Genomic DNA, 20,155 nt, shown 5'->3' with positions numbered 1-20,155 from the left:
TAGGAGAAATGGGAACAACTGTTTTTTTACAAAGAGCTGTCGCAGGCTACTGAGATGTCTCTATCCCAGCCTGCTGTGGGCAGGACTTGTCATGGTATGCTGTCCCCAGCAGCAGAGGGAATCAGATCCCATTAAGGATGAGTTACTGGGAATTGAACTCAGGACCTCTGGAATATCAGTCAGTGCTCTTAACCGCTGAGTCACCTCTCCAGCCCCTAGTGAGTGCTTTTAACCTGTGCCAGAGACTTCCTGAGTAAGGGAGGTGACTATACAGAGTGGCTAAGCCCATCTTCCCACACTCCTTCATCCCCTCAGGACTGTCTGTCAGAAAGACCGCAGCTGCCCACTGAGGTTCCAGAGTGCAGCACAAGGCAGCAAGGAAGTGCATCTGGACCCCGGGGAGCGTGTGTGTGTGTGTGTGTGTGTGTGTGTGTGTGTGTGTGTGTGTGTGGTGTCCCAGACTTTTCTTCACTGTCTACTGTCTACTTCAGTAGAATTGCCCTGAAGTTGTAATGAAACCATTGTTGAGTCTTGTGCTTGCCCTCTCTTTACCCGCATAAGCTTGGTGTGACTGGAGGAGATGCACACTCTTCTAGCTGCTTTTACAGATGCTGGCCCTGCCTAGGTGTGAAATTCCACAGAATGCTTAGGCATTCACTGTAGATCAGAAATGTGTATTTTATTTACTAGCAAACAGAGATGTTGCACAAGCATCTCTCCCCGTGGCTTGGCTCTGCAACTCTAACTAGGAATGAAGGCATGACTGACACCCAGACGTTGTTTGAACAGAAAAGTGGGGATCGGGAGGTCGGGCGTGCACTATGGAGCCGCACTTACTATCACAGTGATCTGAAACCTCAGTGTGCTTATTAGGTGCAGAGCTGGGAGGAATTAGCTGGTCTCCATTGGTGGTATCTAGAGGAGCGGCCTCTCAGGCAGTAAACAGCCAGAAAGACAAAGTTGCAGCTGCTTCATAAAACCTTGGGGCCGTGATCCTTTCTCACAGCTTGCAGGAGCTCTGACCAGCTAGGGCTGGTGCATCTCAGTGGTCACTTGGGTGTGAACCAGTGGCTATTTACTAGAGCCAGGGCCTGACCTGTCCTGGAAGATAGGAGAGATGATGGACGAGTCAGCCTGCTGTCTAACGCCACGAAGACTGTGTTGTGACTGTCTTCTGGGTTGTCTGTGATTCTGGACCCTGGTGGGGTGAGCTTCTTAGGACTCGTCAGCAGCATGTACCTGAAAACAGGCAGGTGAACCAGTGAAATCAAGCGCAAAGTGAATGTTTGGAAACAAAGTGAGACACACTTGGATTTCAACCCCTGAGATTGGGTGACTGATGTGTTAAAGGTATTAGACATTTTTCATGCTTAAAACTGTCACTGTGGCTCTATTTAACATTTTAATAATAATATTCATCTGCATTTGTATCTGTGCTCTGCATGCCAATCTGTTCCCACGGAGGCCAGAAGAGGGTGTGGGCTCCCCCTGGAACTAGTGTTAGAGATGGTTGTGAGGTAGCATGTGGGCGCTTAGAATTGAACCTGGGTTCTCCAGACGTATAACCAGTTCTTTCAACTGCCAAGCCACCTCTCTCCTTTATCACATAGCTGGCCCCACCCCCCTTTTTTGTGACAGTCTCTTTACATAGCCCTGGTTGTCCTAGAACTCACCATGTAGACCAGACTGGCCTATGATTTCAGAGAGATCTTCCTGCCTCTGCCTCCCACGTGCTGGGATTAAAAGCAGGTACTACTACGCCCGGCTACAGTGAGCCATTTAAGCCTTTGCTCTTCCTTTGGATTCTCCCCCTTTTCCTTTTCTCACCAGCACAAATAAGATCAGGAACTAAGACAGACCTATGAACATTGCCTGTGTGTGAGCCACACACCAGAAAGCAAGACATCTAAGGCTATAGCATCACTTTTGGCAGAAACCCCCAAATCCATTATTCCTGTAATTTAATAGTTATGGAAGTACTAAAGACTCACACAGTGTTAATGTTGATAAACTATTTATTTCAAGCTTACTGTGCCATTGTGTTTTACTTTAAAGGGCTTTTAAACATTAAGATACGCTGTTAAGAAATAGAGTTGAAAGGCTTCATTTTATTCTCTAGCAATGTGTAACTTATATTCACAGTGAGTTAATTAACATCATGATATTTAAAGCAAGGAGTTACTTTAACTTTCTCTCCCCTACTCCTCAGCTGAGAAATCTTCAAAGCAAGCTATATGTGAAAGAAACGTCTTTGCAGGAGGTGAAGACTGAGCTAGAGAGTTACAAAGAAAGGAATGCCCAGCAGGAGCTACAGATAATGTCCCTGAGAGATGACATCAAGAACCTTCAGGACCTTATTGATTCTCTAATGAAGATGAAGATTTTGAAAAACACAAATTCTCAGAATTTTGGAAGACACAACTGGGATCTAACTGAGAGAGTTCTAGACCTAGAGAACCGTCTAAGGTAGGGTGGTGTGTGTGTGTGTATGTGTGTCTGTGTCTGTGTGTGTGTATGTTTTGTTTTTTATTTTTGTTTTCTGTCAACTTGATACAAGCAAGGACAGTCTGGGAAGAGGGGACCTCAATTGAGAGAATACCTCCATAAGCCTGGGCCATAGGAAAGTCTGTTGGGGCATTTTCTTGATCGATTGATATAGGAGGGCATGGGGTCTTGGGTTATATAAGAAATCAGGCTACACAAGCCATGGGGAGCAAGCAGCACTCCTTCATGACCTCAGTTTCTGTCTCCAGGTTCCTATCTTGAATTCTTGCCCTGAAAAACTGTGACCTATAAGCTAAAGAAACCTTTCCCTCCCCAGGATAGTTTGGTCAGGGTTCTCATTCTCTCTCTCTCTCTCTCTCTCTTTTCTTTTCTTTTTTTTTTTTCTTTATTTACATTTCAAATGTTTTCACCTTTTCAAGTCTCCCCATCGGAAACCCCCTATCCCCTCCCCCCTCCCCGTGTCTCTACAGGGATGTTCCCCCACCCACCCACCCACCCACTCCTGTCTTTCCACCCTGGCATTCCCCTACACTGGGGCATCGAACACCCTCAGGCTCAAGGGCCACTCCTCCCACTGATGTCCAACAAGGCCATCCTCTGCTACATATGTGGTCTGAGCCATGGGTCCCTCCATGTGTACTCTTTGGCTGTTGGTCTAATCCCCTGGAGCTGGGGGTGGGGGTAGGGGTCTGGCCAGTTTACACTGTTGCTCCTTCAGTTCATTCTCGAACTCCTCCATCAGGACCCTGAGCTCAGTCCAATGGTTGGCTGCGAGCAACCTGCCACTGTATTTGTCAGGCTCTGGCAGAGCCTCTCAGGAGACAGCCATATCAGGCTCTCTTCAGCAAGCACTTCCCAGCATCCACAATAGGGTTTGGTAACTGTATATGAGATGGATCCCCAGGTGGGGCAGTCTCTGGATGGCCTTTCCTTCGGTCTCTGCTCCACAGTTTGTCAAGAAAGGAGCACCTTGTCACCTGCTGAACCCAATAATCACAGTCAGAGATTTTTGTAGGAGAAACAGCCATCAGCTCCCTTATCATAGAAGCCAAGAAGCTGCTGGCCCCTTTAAGAGCACCTTGTGCAGACAATCAGCCCCTGGCAGGGCTTCTCCATCTGCACTAGACTCCTAGCTACAGGTGGAGGGCTCCAAAGGCCAATTGACGCTGCTTTTTAATTTTTACTTTTTTTTTGAAATGAATTAAAACTAAATCAAGGGGTAAACGACCAGCAGATAAAGTTTTAACCATTTTTTTCTTTTGAACATAAAACACAGAACAACATTCAAGCAATGAAACAAAAGCACAGACATAAACTGACAGACATAGACAGACTGGTGTGCCAAGGGCAGACAATAGACAGAGAGGGAAGAGGACTAGATGTCTCACAAAAGGGACCCAGACATCCTACCTACGGGACCCAGAACCAGAACTAAGCAGTTCTCCAGGAGGAGCCAGGGAGGAGGCAGGATGTCTCTGGACCTCCTCCTGCCCCGGGAGAGCTCTGAAACATTTTACAGTCATTTTCCTTCTCTTTCGTCAAAGCATCCCTTGATAGTCGCGTAGGACTGCTTTTCTCAAGCCCATTCTCTCATGTCTCAGGTGTAAACTATCACCAGTCAGGGTCCAAAGACTAAAAGCATCTTTGAGAATTATCTTTGCTTCTCTAGATTTTAGCATAACTCTAAATACATACACAAACACGTTTTACCATGACCTTGCCCCATTCTTATGGGGTTTACTCACTGCTGGCCCAAATCTTCTTTTACTTTCCTTTGCGTTCACTTCCTGCAGTGTCCTTCACTGTATCTGACTTATTGGAGCTTCAACATTGAGGCGCCATCTGACCAAGCCAACTCAGTCAGTCAACAGGTTCTCCAGGGCAGGGTCAAGGATTGAAAAGAAAAAAAGACAATTAGACAACATTGTAGCATAACCCCAGCCAGTTCTGAGGCTGAGGCCTTGGTCAGGGTTTTACCCCAGCAGCAGAAACCAAACTCTAAGCCAGGAGGTGAGGGGATGTCTCTGTTGGTAAAGTGCTTGTGTTGGCAGTGTGAAGACCTGAGTTTACTCCCCTGCACAATTCAAACTATTGAGTGTGGTCATATGAGTGTGTCAGTGTTCAGCACAGCGATGCTGAGTCAGATGGATTCCTGGGGGCTTGCTAGCTGGCCCCAGAACCTGACTGGTTGATGATCCCTGGGTCTCAGCGAGAGAGCCTGTCTCTCACTGTCTCAAGTTTTTACAAACAATTTTCTCTCTACATATCTATCTATCTATCTATCTATCTATCTATCTATCTATCTATCTATATGATGAGTACACTATACCTGTCTTCTGACACACCAGAAGAGAGCATCTGATCCCATTACAGATGGTTGTGAGTCACCATGTGGTTGCTGGGAATTGAACTCAGAACCTCTGGAATTGCAGTCAGTGCTCTTAACCACTGAGCCATCTCTCCAGCCCCTGACAGAGGACTCTTGAAGAATGCTATTGTAGGTTAACCTCTGTGTGTATGTACACACACACACACACACACACACACACACACACACACACACACTTTTTCCTAAGCAGTATACTAGCCACCTTAAAGCATAGACACGCTAGTGGTTGACCAACCATCAGCACTACCTAGTTTTAGAATCCTTCCATCACCTCCAACGGAGATTACACACCCATGGAAGCCATGCTTCTCCAGCATCTGGAAACCACTGCTCCTCCTTCCCCATAGATGCTCCAACTCTAGACATCCAGTGTGAGTATAACCATAAAACATGTGACCTCTTGGTTTCCTTTCCTTTCCCTTACCACTGAAAGGACAATATAAACCCCATTTGTCCCCATTTAAGGGCCCCATTTGTTTGTATTTTGAGGACCAGGCCTGATTTCAAAAGTGGCCGTAATGTACCAGCTTCAGGAATAGACCATAAGTCCCAGAAACTAGATCATAAGCGCTGTGAACAGACATAAAATCCAGAAAAAGATCATAAAACCCCCTCCCAAAGAACAGTCTGAGGATAATCTCAAAAATGGGGAAATATCTCATCTCAGAACGGGACATCTGCTCTGGGCAGCCCTATCTCATCCCATGGTTGAACATTCATGACATAGTAATGTAGACCACTGGTCACCTGTGACCCTCTTGCACCCACCGGTGAAATTTTAAATTACCTAATCCTTCCAGACAGTTCCCCTGGTTCCCTATAAGAAGGACTTGCGTGCCTTTATCTGGGGTTGCCATTTCAAAGACTGGTTGACCCCTGCATGCTGGTTGTTTCTGCAGAATAAATGTTCTTTGTTTTTCATATTATCTGAGTCTGGGGTCTTCCTTCAGCGATTTTTGGACCCTTACACCACAATGTTCTCAGGACTCTCCTGGATTGTAGCATTAATCAGTACCCTAGCTCCTCTTACACTGAACTATGTGTCTTGGGCATTGAAAGACATGTGGTTTAGTTCTAGGGGTCTTTCTGCTTTATGACGTATCCTGCTATAAGCATCCTTGTACAGGCTTCTACATAATTCATAATTCTACATACTTGCTTTGTTGGTTTGCATTGAGGTGGGATCTCATTATAGTTCAGGTTGGCCTCTAATCCTGTCTCCGGGAATGTGGCTTTGTACTGTAATTCTCTTGCCTCCCACATGCTGGGATTACATGTATCCATATCTAGTTTCTTTAAGGCATTTCCAAATTGCTTTCCAACAGAGGCAGCTGTACCTTTTACATCCTCAAGCAGGGTCACAGTGTATGCAACGTGAGGAAGTTGGATCTCCTGGAGCCAGCCAGTTACAGATGGTTGTGAGCCACCCAATATGGGTGCTGTGAATTGGACCCAGTCCTCTGCCAGAGTGTTAAGTATAGCCACCGAGCTCCCTCTCAAACTCTCTGGCCCTCTCCCCGTTTTATATAGGGTCTCACTATATAGCCTTGGAAGTTGGTATGTAGACCAGGCTGGCCTGGAAGTCAATAGAGGTCCATTAGTCCATCTCTCAGCAGTTTAAAATATTGAACTGCTTCTTGTCAACGTGACATAAACTTAGATGTATCTGGGAAGAGGGAATCTTAATTGAGAAAATCCCTTCATCAGATGGGCCTGTAGGCAAGCCTGTGGGGCATTTTCTTCATTGATGATTGATGTGGGAGTGCATGGCCCACTGTGGGCAGTGTCACACCCCTGGGCCACCAGTCTTGGGGATAAGAAAGCAAGCTAAGCAAGCCATGGAGAGCAAGCCAGGAAGTAAGCAGCACTCTTCCAGGGCCTCGGTTTCAGGCCCTGCCTCTAGGTTCCTCCCTGCCTTGCCTTGATGATACCCTCTGACATGGAAATGTAAGCCAGAAAAGCCCTTTCTCCCCATTTGCTTTTGGTTGTACCCTTTAGCAATAGAAGGGGAATGGTAGACGTTCTCTTCTGACATTTATTATTTCTGTAGGAAAGCGAGCCAACTGCCTCCCTGCTCTTTGAAGCTAACTCATGCCTGTTTTCTTGCTGTTTTTAATTGGTAGCAGCTTGACTGTGATGTGGCTATATATTTAATGTATTTTAAATATGAAATTTAAAAAAAAAGTAGAGATGGGCTTTGAACCCAGTACTCAAGAAACAGAGGCAGACAGATATTTTTGAGTTTGAGGTCTTCCAGGTCTGCAAAAATAAGTTCGATAACAGTCAGGGATGTTACACAGAGAAAGCCTGTCTCAAAAAGTAATTATTTTAGTCATATTGAAAATCAGTTGAGTTGGCTTCATTACATTGTTGACCATTGCTGTTCTGCCCAGGAAACATCTGGTGGGAAGAGAGCCCTTGGAGATTAAGGCGGAGCTTCTGGAGAAAAGGCGGTCCTGCCCCAGCAGCTTCTCACCCTATATGAATCTGAAAGGACCGGAAGATTCCTTGGATATTTTCCCAGTGAAGGTGAGAGTCAGTTTTGACTGTTTCCCCCGGAGGAAAGGGTTAGTATCCGGTAGGGTGCCAGTCATCTTGTGGATGGAAGATCCAAAGCGTGACGGAAGCCATCAGGACTGCCAGGAGAACTGCAGGGTCTCCGTGATTTTACAGGAAGATTTGGAGGCAAGGAATGAGGCCATGAGCCGACTACGGGGAGGGGTGATGAGGAAGTGAGAGGTCGGAGTCTTGTCCAGACTGGCTTCTGCTGCTGAACACACCGGGCTTCCTGTCCCTGGATGTAGACCAGACTTGACCAGTTCAGACTTGATCAGCTCTGGCCATTGACGTCCAGCTCTGTGGATCTTCCAGAAGGAAGTGCACTGGAGAGAAGGGGAGAAGGCAGACCATTAGCAGTGGAGCTGTGAAAGTTTATTGTGAGCTCCTCAGTCCATCACAAGTTACTATGTAAAACCAGGAACTGTGTGGCTCTCAGTTAATGTGGGAGATCCTATTTGGAAAAACAACAACAACAACAAATCCCCAAGGACTAAAGAGATGGTCCAGCAGTTAAGAAAGCTTGTCGTGTAAGCAGGAGACCAGTGTGGGGATCCTAACTTCTGTGTAACAAGCAGGCATGGTCAGGCCTAGATCCCCAGGCCTAGATCCCCGACACAGAAAAGGCTAAGTCTGGATGATCTCGGTGGTTTTCTGGCTCCTAGATTCAGTGTATATCCTTTCTCAAAGGAGTAAAGCAGAGTGTTAGCGAAGCACACCTGTCACTTTCTGGCACACACACACACAGCCATGCACATCTGTATAAACATTGTAAGGTCCATGATTCTCTGAAAAATCATACCCCAGACTCAAATAGTGTGTAAACACAAAGAGTGTTTTATTCTGCAGAAGTCCAGCGTGTTGGGGGTCTCCCATTACCAAGATAGAGAGACCCTCAAGTGAGCTCACAGGCTCAATTTAAAGCACACTAGGGGAATTTCAGGCTTGGTGACCTTATCTTGTTCTATCTCTTAAGAGACATTCCAAAACCATTATCTGGGCATCGGGGCTGGAATCTTTGCAACAGAAATAGGCCAGGAGGAAGAGATGTGACTTCTTTCGCTTATATTATTGAGGTTGTTACATTTGTTAAGCATCGATTCTTTCTTTCCTGTAGTATTAGGGGTTGAATTTAGGGCCTCTAGAAGGTTAGGTAAGCACCCACACTACCACTGAGCTACGGTTTCAGCCCTACATGAATATAAGTCTTCATGAAAACATGTTTCCTTGACAGCTCTTTACCTAATGGCTTCAATATTCACTGGTGATCCTTGCCCAAATCAGTTATTTCATTAGGAATTACAAAATGATCATTTCCAGCTGGGCATGGTGGCATATGGCTGTAATTCCAGCACTAGGGAAGAATTTCTAGCTTGGACTATACAGCGAGACCCTCTTGATAGATTATTTCAACACCACCGGTGAAATAAACTAGTTCAAGCCCGGTTAGATTAGATTAAAGCCATGTCCATCTGGAAGCTGCTCTTAGGCGGGCAAGTTCACAGGCCAGGGAAGTCACCATGGGGAAAAGGGTGGGGAGGGAGAGAGAGAGAGAGAGAAAAAAAAAAGGGATACACGCAGAGAGAGAAGAAAAGGAGCCTCTGGGGGAAGGGTAGCCCAGCCCCTGGACCGGAAAGTTCAAGATTGGGGCAGGGTATGCCAAATAGGGACTGAGGGATGCTGGGAGAACCTGGAGTCCAGGTCTGCTTTGATATGTAAAATATGTGCTTCAGTCCTCCGATTGGACCTAAACCAAACACCTCTCTCACCTCCCTTACTCCTCCCTACCCCGGCCAAAAACCAAAAACCAAAACCAAAAACCAAAACCAAACCCAAATCAAAACACACACACACACACACACACACACAAAGAGCCAGTGCGCAGGCTCAGCAGGTAAAGGCACATTTTGTGGCAGTCTGATTGATAAAAGGAGAGCCTGCAGGTTGTCTCCGATCTCCATATGTTTACAGTGGCACACGCCGCCTCCCGCCTCCCTCACGACAATAACAAAGATAATTATACATAATAAAATACAATAACGTTTTAAATTCCTTGAGTGTTCTGTAGAGTTTGTTCTCATGAGGGCTGTTTCGGTTCCTCCTCCTTGCCATTTTAAGTCAGTGCCCTTGTTTCTTATGAGACTTTAATGTTTCAAATTAGGGCCCTCTCTCCTGAGGTGGTGTGTTCATACTGAGTTCACAGTTCATACATAAGAAGTGACATAGATTTTCCCATATTAAGTTTCAAACGGGAAGTTTAATCCTTGTGTTGGTACATTCAGGACAATGATGAAGTCTACAACTTGAAGAGAGGCAGTGTTGTTTACTCTGAGGGACCAATTGGTGGGCAAACTACTGGTGATAAATGTCAGCAAGATTTGATCCACCAAGAAAAGCTAACGTCTGAGTTGGACAGAGCTCTGTTTTCCTGCGGCTGGGAAACCACACCTGAGCAATCCCATCACCAGGATTTCCTCGGACAGTTGGCTACTCTCCTGAGTGACAGCATCGGCCCCATACTAGCCACAGAAGAAGCGGTGAAAGAGAGGATCCAGGAAATGGGTGCAAACGAACAGTCATGGAAATGTGTGAGTGTGCTCAGAAAAGTTATCCTTTCCAATTTAATTCTCTTTTTCTTTTCCTTTTTTGTTTCTTTCTTTTTTCTTCTCTTCCTCTCTGTCTCTGTTTGTCTCTGTCTCTGTCTGTCTCTCTCTGTTTTTTGGTTTTGTTTTTTTTTTCAAGACAGGGTTTCTCTGGGTAGCCCTGGCTGTCCTGCAACTTGTTCTGTGGACCAGGCTGGCCTCAGACTCACAGAGCTCCTTCTGCTGGTATTGAGGGCATACACCACTATTGTCTAGCTGAATATTTTTTTAAAAAATGTGTGTGCTTGTGGGAGTGCACCTAAACATGTGGATATGCATACATATGTGTGCCAGTGCGTGTGGGGGTCAGAGGCTGACCTGGGCTTGTTCACTGACCAGTGGGGTCTAGGATCTGCCTGCCTCTCACACCTGATTTGCAGATGTGCTCGAGCTTTTTATATGAGAGATGAGTATTGCAACTTGGATCTTTATGCTTGCACATTTTACCATGTGAGTCTTCTCCCCAGAACCCCAGTTTTATTAGTTTAATATGTAGATTTTGACATTAGCCAACTAGTAAGCTCTTTGGCTTCATTTGTAATTTTTCCAAGACAAGATTTCTATGCAGAGCTCCAGCTGTCCTGAAATTCACTTTGTAGACCAGGCTGGCCTCGAATTCAGAAATCCGCCTGCCTCTGCCTCCTGAGTGCTGGGATTAAAGGCATGCGCCACCCCTGCCTGACTCGTCATTTGTAATTTTTTTTCCTTTTTTTTTTATTTTTAATATTTTTATTACATATTTTCCTCAATTACATTTCCAATGCTATCCCAAAAGTCCCCCATAGCGCCCCCCACTTCCCTACCCACCCATTCCCATTCTTTTGGCCCTGGCATTCCCCTATATTGGGGCATATAAAGTTTGCAAGTCCAATGGGCCTCTCTTTCCATTGATGGCCGACTAGGCCATCTTTCGATACATATGCAGCTAGAGACAAGAGCTCCGGGGTTCTGGTTAGTACATCATGTTGTTCCAACAATAGGGTTGCAGATCCCTTTAGCTCCTTGGGTACTTTCTCTAGCTTCTCCATTGGGAGCCCTGTGATACATCCAATAGCTGACTGTGAACATCCACTCCTGTGTTTGCTAGGCCCCGGCATCGTCTCACAAGAGACAGCTATATTTGGGTCCTTTCAGCAAAATCTTGCTAGTGTATGCAATGGTGTCAGCGTTTAGAAGCTGATTATGGGATGGATCCCTGGATACGGCAGTCTCTAAATGGTCCATCCTTTCATCACAGCTACGAACTTTGTCTCTGTAACTCCTTCCCTGGGTGTTTTGTTCCCAATTCTAAGAAGGTGCACAGTGTCCACACTTTGGTCTTCATTCTTCTTGAGTTTCACATTTGTAATTTTTTAAAGATTGTTTTTATTATTTTATTTTTGTTTATGTGCCTGTGTCTATGTGAATATATGCTACTTGTGTGCGTGCCTACAGAGTCCAGAGAATGGCTCCACCATCTGCAAGCTGTGTGTTCTTGGGAAGGTTATTTATGTCCACTGTGTTAGTTCCATTTGTAAACTGGAGTTAAGAGATGTCACTCCTACTTTTTAGCATGGTTGCAAAGCTTAAATGGGTTAGCACATGGTAAATGTTTAGTATAGTTTAGTATACATTCAATAAATATTAACCTAATTAGCACTATATTAGTTAGGCATGATAGCACATGCCTATAATCCAAGGTGAGGATAAGATTATGAGTTGTAGGGTAGCCTGGGCTACATATGAAGACCCTGTCACAAGGAACAACAACAAAATTGTTAAACAACTTTATTTGACGTTATGAATATATCTTATCCTTGTGTACTAAGATTTTTCTACTTATTTCTTTTCTGTTTTTTAAAAGACTGATTTATTTTATATATGTAAGTACACTGTGGCTATCTTCAGACACACCAGAAGAGGGAATCAGATCCCATTACAGATGGTTGTGAGCCACCATGTGGTTGCTGGGAATTGAACTCAGGACTTCTGGAAGAGCAGTCAGTGTTCTTAACCACGGAGCCATCTCTCCAGCCCCTACTTATTTCTTAAAATGACAAATATATCCAGATGTATGATCCTTAACTAGTGACCCGTCCAGCAGGTCCAGTTATTCGAGGGTCTCGAGGGGGCCTTTTCCTAAGTACCAAATTGGGGGGTAGAGAGAGACGAGGGCCTTGTGCGAATAACTACACGGACACAGAAACGTTCTGAGTTGCATCAAGGCCCCAATGTATTAGCCAGGCCCAAGGTTTAAATGCACAAGCAAAAGGGGAAGTACTTCTCAGCAGGAGGAATGGGGCAGCGGAAATGCACCTCTGCAGGAGTCTGCCAGGCCCAAGGTTTAAATGCACAAGCAAAAGGGGAAGTACTTCTCAGCAGGAGGAATGGGGCAGCGGAAATGCACCTCTGCAGGAGTCTGCAGGAGGAATGGGGCAGGGGGGGGGGGGGGGGGAGTACTTCTCAGCAGGAGGGATGGGGCAGCGACTACAGGGGGGGGGGAGCAGGAACTTGGCGGTATCAGGGTACATCTTGAGGTCAGGACATCCAGCGCTAACTTAGGGCTGGAACAATCTGTGGTTGTTCTTGGAGCGGTGCGTCGGTGGCCAGCTTTTGACCCCCTTTTCTTCTCGGGGGGGGGGGGGAGAGGCCCAATTCAGAGATTAAGAGTTGTCTTAATAGCTTCCAACAAACTAGTATTTGGGAAGCTGAGGCAGGAGAAATGCTGTGAGTTCAAGGACTATCCTAGCTAACAGAACAAGCTGCTGTCTCAAAAATCTAAACAGCCAATGCTAGAGATGGCTCAGTGATTAAGAGCACTTTCTGCTCTTGCAGGGGACCCAGTTTCGATTTCTAGCACCCACATAGTAGTTTACAACTATCTGTAACTCCAATTCCAAGGGATCAGATGCCTCTTCTGGTCTCCTTGGATACTGGGCATGTATGTGATGGTGGTATACAGACATACATGTAGGCAAACACCCACACACACAATTAAAAAGTACATGTCAGCTCTACTCATCTACCCAGTGATGGTGAGGGGCGCGTGAATGACACATTGGGAAGCATTTACTCAATGTCATGTATTGCAGAAAGCTGAAGCCCTGCAGCAGGAAATCCAGACGCTCACCAAGAGGCTTAAGCAGCTCTACCACCTTTATGAAGAAGCCCAGACTGAAGAAAATTACACGGAACAGAGAAGACCCTTGGGATCCCTGGAAGGAAAGGTTGCTGCCAGCTGCTCTCTGAGGAACTTAGATGTGGGCAGGAAGAAAGTAAGAGATTCTTCCCAAAGGCCGCATGTTTCTCTGAGAAGGATCACATTTTGGGTTGTGTTCTCAATAGCTTTAACATTACTAAAGCTGCTTGTACTAGTTATATATTTCGTGTGTGTGTGTGTGTGTGGTGTGTATGGTGTTTGTGTGTATGGTGTGTGTGTGTGTATGGTGTGTATGTATGGTATGTGTGTGTGTATGGTATATGTGTGTGTATGATGTGGTGTGTGTATGGCGTGTGTGTGTGTGTATGGTGTGTGTATGATGTGGTGTGTGTGTATGGTGTGTGTGTGTATGGTGTGTATGTGTGTATGTATGGTATGTGTGTGTATGATGTGGTGTGTGTGTGTGTGTGTATGGTGTGTGTGTGTGGTATGTGTATGGTGTTTGTGTATGGTGTGTGTGTATGGTGTGTGTGTGTGTATGATGTATGTGTATGGTGTGTGTGTGTGTGTGTGTGTGTGTGTATGTGTGTGTATGGTGTGTGTGTGTGTGTTAGCATGTAACTGTATAGTCCTGGATGTACTCAAACTCTTAGCATCCCTACCTCAGCCTCCTAAGCACTGGGATCACAGGTGCAAACCACATCTGACTTACACATGTTTTTGAGAATGGCCAAAGGGGAATCTGCTTCAAATCCTTATTGCTTATGTTTTTCTTTAAAAATCCTCTCTTCTTTCCTCTCTTTTTCTCTATTGTGCATATATTTGATAAGCTTTATGATGGCACTTGTTAATATGAATCTCATTTTTAATAGGTTTTTTGTTTTGTTTTTAGACAGATGTTTAACAATATAACACAACCCAAGCTAGACTGAAGCTCTCAAGGTAGACTAGGATGACATTATATTTATATCCCCCTGCCTCTGTCTTCATAGTCTAGCTGTGATTAGAGATGTGTACCAACTCCCCTGGCTAATACATCTCTGGATTCACTTTTAAATGACGATGATCAGGAAAGACACTCAAATGAATGCCCTAGTGGTGGAATTCAAGGTATTGTGAAAAGTAGACTTGATGGGTATCTGAGGGGGCACTGAAGATATTCCTCACTCATTCCTGTGTAAACCACTGACCTCTGCCTCCTGCTTCTATGTATCTGTGAGGGAAGAGACAAACAGGAAGAATGGGAATGGCTACAGTTTATTTCCAGGCGTTTCCGGGGTTTTTTTGGTTTTTTTTGTTTTTAGCCTTTTTTAAAAAGTTATTTATAAGCTGGTGAAATGAGTCAATTCACAACAGATTAGAGTATATACATGCAGGTTTATTGGGAAACTGATGGTGGGAGAGGTCACTGGTCCTAAGGAACTAGGGCTAGGGATGTCCCTATGGGGAGAGAGACAGGGGGAAGGGGAAGGGAAGGAGAGAAAGCGCATGCATAGCGAAAGGGAGAAAAGAGAGAAGGAAGGAAGGAAGGAAGGAAGGAAGGAAGGAAGGAAGGAAGGAAGGAAGGAAGGAATGGAAGGAGGGAGGGAGGGAGGGAGGGAGGGAGGGAGGGAGGAAGGAAGGAAGGAAGGAAGAAAGGGAGAGCAACATTGTTCATTGAATTATGTGCCGTGTGCTAACCTACGCCACACAATTCTAGAATGATAATGGCTCAGAGTGCAATCTCTCTTGATCACTTACTGTTGGCTAAGTTGGTCTGAGCCTGTCTGTCAGTGTGTGTTTTAGCTGTTTTCCCTTGGCATGCCAGGAATCAGAATCTTATCATGTGACCTTGGCTGATCTGGAACTTGCTACCAACTTGGTCTCACAGAGATCTACCCACCTTTGCCTCCCAAGAGCTGGGACCATTCAGGTTTTTTTGCTTGTTTGTTTGTTTGTTTGGGTTTGTTTTGTTGCTTGAAGAGTTTTTTTTTTCTAAACCAACCAACCAACCAACCAAACAAACAAACAAACAAACAAACTCTCTTTCACTGGGTCTGGAGAGATAGCTCAACAATTTAGATCACTGTTGCTCTCGCAGAAGACTTGGGTTTGATTCCTGAAACCCACATCATGGCTCATAACTATCTGGAACAACAGTTTTAGGGGATCCACTGCCCTATTCTGGCCTTCTCAGGTACTAGGCACATTCATGAATACAAGCAAAGTACTCATACATAGAAGATTAAGTAAATCTAACAAACCCCTCCATATTATGAAGTGACATTTGTTTTTGTTTTTGAGACAGGGCTTCACTATGTAGCCCTGCAATTTGATACACATACCAAGCTGGTCTCTTACTCAGACATCTGCCTGCCTCTGCAGCCATTAGAGGCATGTGCCACCATGCCACCAGAGTCATGCTTCACTCTGAAATGACATTTAAGCTTGAGGAACAATGATACCCCAGACTCAAATAGTATATAAACGCAAAAAGTGTTTTATTCTGCAGAAGTCCAGCATGCTGGGGTCTCTCATTACCAAGATAGAGAGACAACTAAGTGAGCTCACAGGCCAGATTTAAAGCACATTAGGGGAATTCCAGGGTAGGTGACCTTCATCTTGCTCCATGTTAGGGACTTTCCAGAACCGTTACCAGGCAGTGGGGTCTGGAAACTGTTGCTGGGGAGGTCTAGAAACTGTTCCCAAGGAAGTAGCTGAGGAAGTCTGGAAACTGCTGCTGACCCCATTGTCCTTGCCTCAGGCCAGGTGGCAGGGCAGCCTCTGAGGCCTGGACTTGCCTGATCTTGCCCAGTTCTTGTAAACACCTTGTCTTCTCATCTGCCATTTTTAAGTCTGTCATGGAGTCAGCCTAGCCTTCTCAGAGCAAACCTTCTACATCTGCTCTTGAACAATAATGATTCATGCCTATGCAAGACATTTAAACCATTTATTAAATTTTAAGAAAACGCAAATAGCAATCCTTTTCTCCATCCCTTTAAAAGGTCTCAGGAAAACAGTGATAATCATCCCATCCTTTTTTCTGCCTCTGTCCTCCCAGGAGCCAATTACTTAGGCATCTTTCAGAGATGTTGTGATTGATGCCTTACCTCCGCAGTAAGTGAACATCACAACCAATTGAGCCTGGTGACATTTTTTTCCCTCAGGCATATAAAAATCATAATGACATTATATTGTAGTCTATTATGTTCTAATTATCTGTAATATATATGTCAAAATAAACTAGTAAACTGTTCTTTAGGAAGATAAAATAGACAGCTAGGCAAACCACTTATGGAAGGTGAAAATATGCAATATTTGTATAGTGGTTTGAATGAGAATGGCCCTCATGGGTGCATATATTTGAATGATTATTTCCTAGTTGTGTGTAGAACTGTTTTGGGAAGGATTAGGATTATGGGAGGAGGTTTGTCACTGGGCCTAGACCCTGTCTCTCTCTGCCTTCAGCTCGTGAATAAGATAGAAGCTCTTAGCTACTGTTCTGATGAAGTGCCTGCCTGCTGCCATGCTCCCCACCATAATGGTCATAACTGACCCTCTGAAACTATCAGGAAGTGCCAACTAAATGCTTTCTTTCACAAGTTGTCTTGATCATGAAGTCTCTCTGCAACGATAGAACAGTAACTAAGACAATTTGTGTAAATAGAGAAAGAAACTATAAAAGGATATTTTGTCATCTAGAGGCAATACATCTACACATCTAGGGACTCTTGGTGGACCTCAGCAGTAGAACATGTGCACTGCATGTTTAAAAACCCTGGTTTTGGGGGATGGACAGATGACTCAGTGGTTAAGAGCACTGGCTGCTTGCTCTTCCAGAGGTCCTGAGTTCAATTCCCAACAACCACATGGTGGCTCACAATCACCTGTAATGGGATCCAATGCCCTTTTCTGGTGTGTCTGAAGACAGCTCCAGTGTACTCATATAAATGAAAAAAGTCTTTAAAACACACACACACACACACACACACACACACACACCTTAGTTTGATTTCCTCCACAGTAGGGATGGGGAGAGGGCAAAGAGGAGAGAAGAGGAAAGGGGAGAGGAGAAGAGGGGAGAAAAAGATGAGGGAGAAGAGGGCATCTACAAGAAATACATTATTATGAACAATATAATGAGTCAAAGTCAGATCTAAAATAGCCAACATTCTCAGAATACCAAGAAAGAAAACTATTGGTCTCGATGTGACACTCCAGTAAGGTGGTATATAATTAATAAAAATATAAACACATGGACTGAGAAGCTCAGGGGGTAATGTGCTTGCTTAGCATAAAGGAAGCCCTGGGTTCCATCTCCAGCAACACATCAACCAGGCATGGTGGCACATGCCTGCAATTCCAACACGCTGAGGCAGAGGCTGGAGGCTCAGAAGTTCAGGGCTATCCTGATGGTGAGTTCTGGGCCAGCCAGGAATGAATACATGAGCTCCTGTCTAACAAACCTACGTCCAAGACACCAATAAATTCCTGAGACAACCAGTATTTTATGGAAATAGTTTCTTTTGATTTTCTTCTATGTATACATTTGTATATATCACACACATACTTTTGAGACAGAGTTTCTATTTGTAGCTATGTTTTTTTTTTTTTTTTTGAGACAGGGTTTTCTGGGTAACCTTGGCTGTCCTGGAACTTACTATGTAGACCAGGCTAGCCTCAAATTCAGAGAGATCTGCCTGCCTCTGCTTCCAGAGTACTGGGATTAAAGGCATGTGCCACCACAACTTGGTATTCTCTGAATATCTTAACATAATTAAAATAAGCACAGTTTCTTTTATATATTTTTTATTTAGCTATATCTCTATTATTTATGTTTAATAGATATTTTAAAAATAACTTGTAGGGAATATATATACATATATATTATGCATATTTTAAATATTCTCGTATGACATTTACACAATTTCTATTTTTTCTATTACAAATTATGAAGAGTATCAAGATGTATGTGAATCTTTATCCAAATCCTTAACATATGTTAATACTTTCCCAGAAAAGATGGACACATCTATGCTAGCACATTTGATTTTCCTGATTATTTTATTAGTTTATATTTATGCTGGCAGATACTTTACCTATGCAATTATCATTAGGCCTCACCCAGAACAACATCTTAAAGCACAGTTTTCAATTTCAATACTGTTAATTTCTCAAAGGAAAACTCCAGGACCCGGACTGCCCACATAGATAAACACAGCAAGTTCAAAAAGTTAGAGATGTTATTGGGTATTGAGCAGAATTCCGAGATGGCTGCAGCCCCAAGGATGGAGGAGAAAATCCAGAGACTTCAGAAGCAGCTTAGTGATTTGAAATTGTCAAACAAAAACATGAAGACTCAACTGACGAGAATAAATGTCCTTAAAGTAAGTGCAGGGGCTGGGATTTCAAATGCGCACCCGCCCGAGCTTTGGGGTCCTTCTGTTTTCACCTGTGTCTCCCCGTGAGCTCTTACACTTCCTACTTGGTTAGTTCATTATAAAGTGTGGTTTGCAGAATAAAGTGGGGGCGCTCTTGAGGGACCAGGGTAGGCGAAAGGGACTATTATGGTGGAAAAGATCCAGGTTAATCGTGTTGAGTTAAAAGAGGGAAACTAAGAGTGGAAAGCTAGAAGACTTACTCAGTTTGGCCACATCACGAAGAAGGACAAAGAGATCTAGTGACTGCCCTCACCCCAAGTCCATCTTTGGGGTCTTGAAGTGAGATCACAGTTTAAATGGAGTTTAAATATGCATATTTAATGTGCACATTCCTGGTCAAGGCGTGGTCCTCCGCACTTGAGGAGACCCATCATTGTCTGGGTCTCTGTCTCACTAATCTGACAGGCTGTTAGAATTCTATAACCTTTCCTCCTAGGAGACAGGTCTGCCCTCTGGTTGGTGACCTTTCCTTCTCTCAGCATGAGATTTCTGTGGAAATTTCCATTACTTTGGAACTGTTGTTGGGATAGTCTCAGTCAGATTGAGAGACACAGTGTCTCCTTTGAACACCTTCATTTCTTCTAGGTCACTTATTGTGTCATACACACACACACAGATACGTGAATGCACACACATATGCATGCACACATGCATGCACACACATGAATACACACACACACATGCATATACACACTAGGAATGTCTAAAATCTATACTCTTATAGTGATTTTGCATACATGTAAAATAATATTAAAGCCTATAAGACAGGGGTTCTCGTCCCTTCCAACACAGTTCTTCATGCTGTGGTGACCCCAACCATAAAATTATTTTCATTGCTACTTCATAACTGTAATAACATCACCTGAGAAAGCATCATTTGACCCCCATGGGGGTCATGACCCACAGGTTCAGAACCGCTGTTAAGTGATCATAAATTGGGCATCTGTGAAGCTACCAGATAAAATGTTGTTTTTCCTATTGAAGCCCAAGCGTAGCTCACTACTTCTTAAAAGTAACTAGTAGTCAAACTGTCAGGACTATGAACCATTAGCTCTCTGTTTTAGGTTTTAAAGGTTTATTTATACGTATTTTTATTTTATGGGCATGCACCTACATGACTTTGTTGGCTATATGCACCCAAATGCCCACAGAGGCCAGAAGAGGGCATTCCAAGATCCCTTGGAACCAGAGTTAGAGGAGGGTGTGAGCTCTGTAATGTGGGTTAGAGGAACCAAACCCAGGTCATTTGCAAGAGAGGTGAGCACTCCCAAGGGCTGTGCTCTCTCTCCAGCTCCTTCTCTTGGTTTAATGAAGTGTTTGAGAGAGGAGCTCACCCAATAGCTCAGGCTGGTCTGGAACTCCCGATCCCCCTGCCTCAGCCTATAAATTGCTGAGGTCACAAGTATGCACACTTGGCTTTTACTATAGTATTTTGTTGGGTCAAAAGATTATTTTAATTAATTCTCTTTTTTTCTGTTTTCAGCCTTCTAGCCTCTTGCGCTAT

The 20,155-nt window shown here is 44.3% G+C and overlaps 1 protein-coding gene across 1 annotated transcript in view; it reads left to right on the top strand.

The window, feature by feature from the left end:
- LOC110306936 (coiled-coil domain-containing protein 170-like) overlaps nucleotides 1-20,155 on the top strand; it is a 42,710-nt gene that overhangs the window by 16,019 nt on the left and 6,536 nt on the right. The window contains exons 4-8 of the mRNA XM_021179105.2: nucleotides 2,210-2,466; nucleotides 7,288-7,423; nucleotides 9,733-10,038; nucleotides 13,164-13,346; nucleotides 18,391-18,597. Coding sequence (XP_021034764.1) covers nucleotides 2,210-2,466; nucleotides 7,288-7,423; nucleotides 9,733-10,038; nucleotides 13,164-13,346; nucleotides 18,391-18,597 — 1,089 coding nt within the window. The remainder of the gene's footprint in view (nucleotides 1-2,209; nucleotides 2,467-7,287; nucleotides 7,424-9,732; nucleotides 10,039-13,163; nucleotides 13,347-18,390; nucleotides 18,598-20,155) is intronic.

This window comes from Mus caroli, unplaced genomic scaffold (assembly GCF_978045245.1).
Source record: "Mus caroli unplaced genomic scaffold, Mus_caroli_1 scaffold_14, whole genome shotgun sequence".
NCBI lineage: Eukaryota > Metazoa > Chordata > Mammalia > Rodentia > Muridae > Mus > Mus caroli.
Note: the sequence above shows the minus strand (reverse complement) of the source record. Positions and strands in the feature narration are given on the sequence as shown.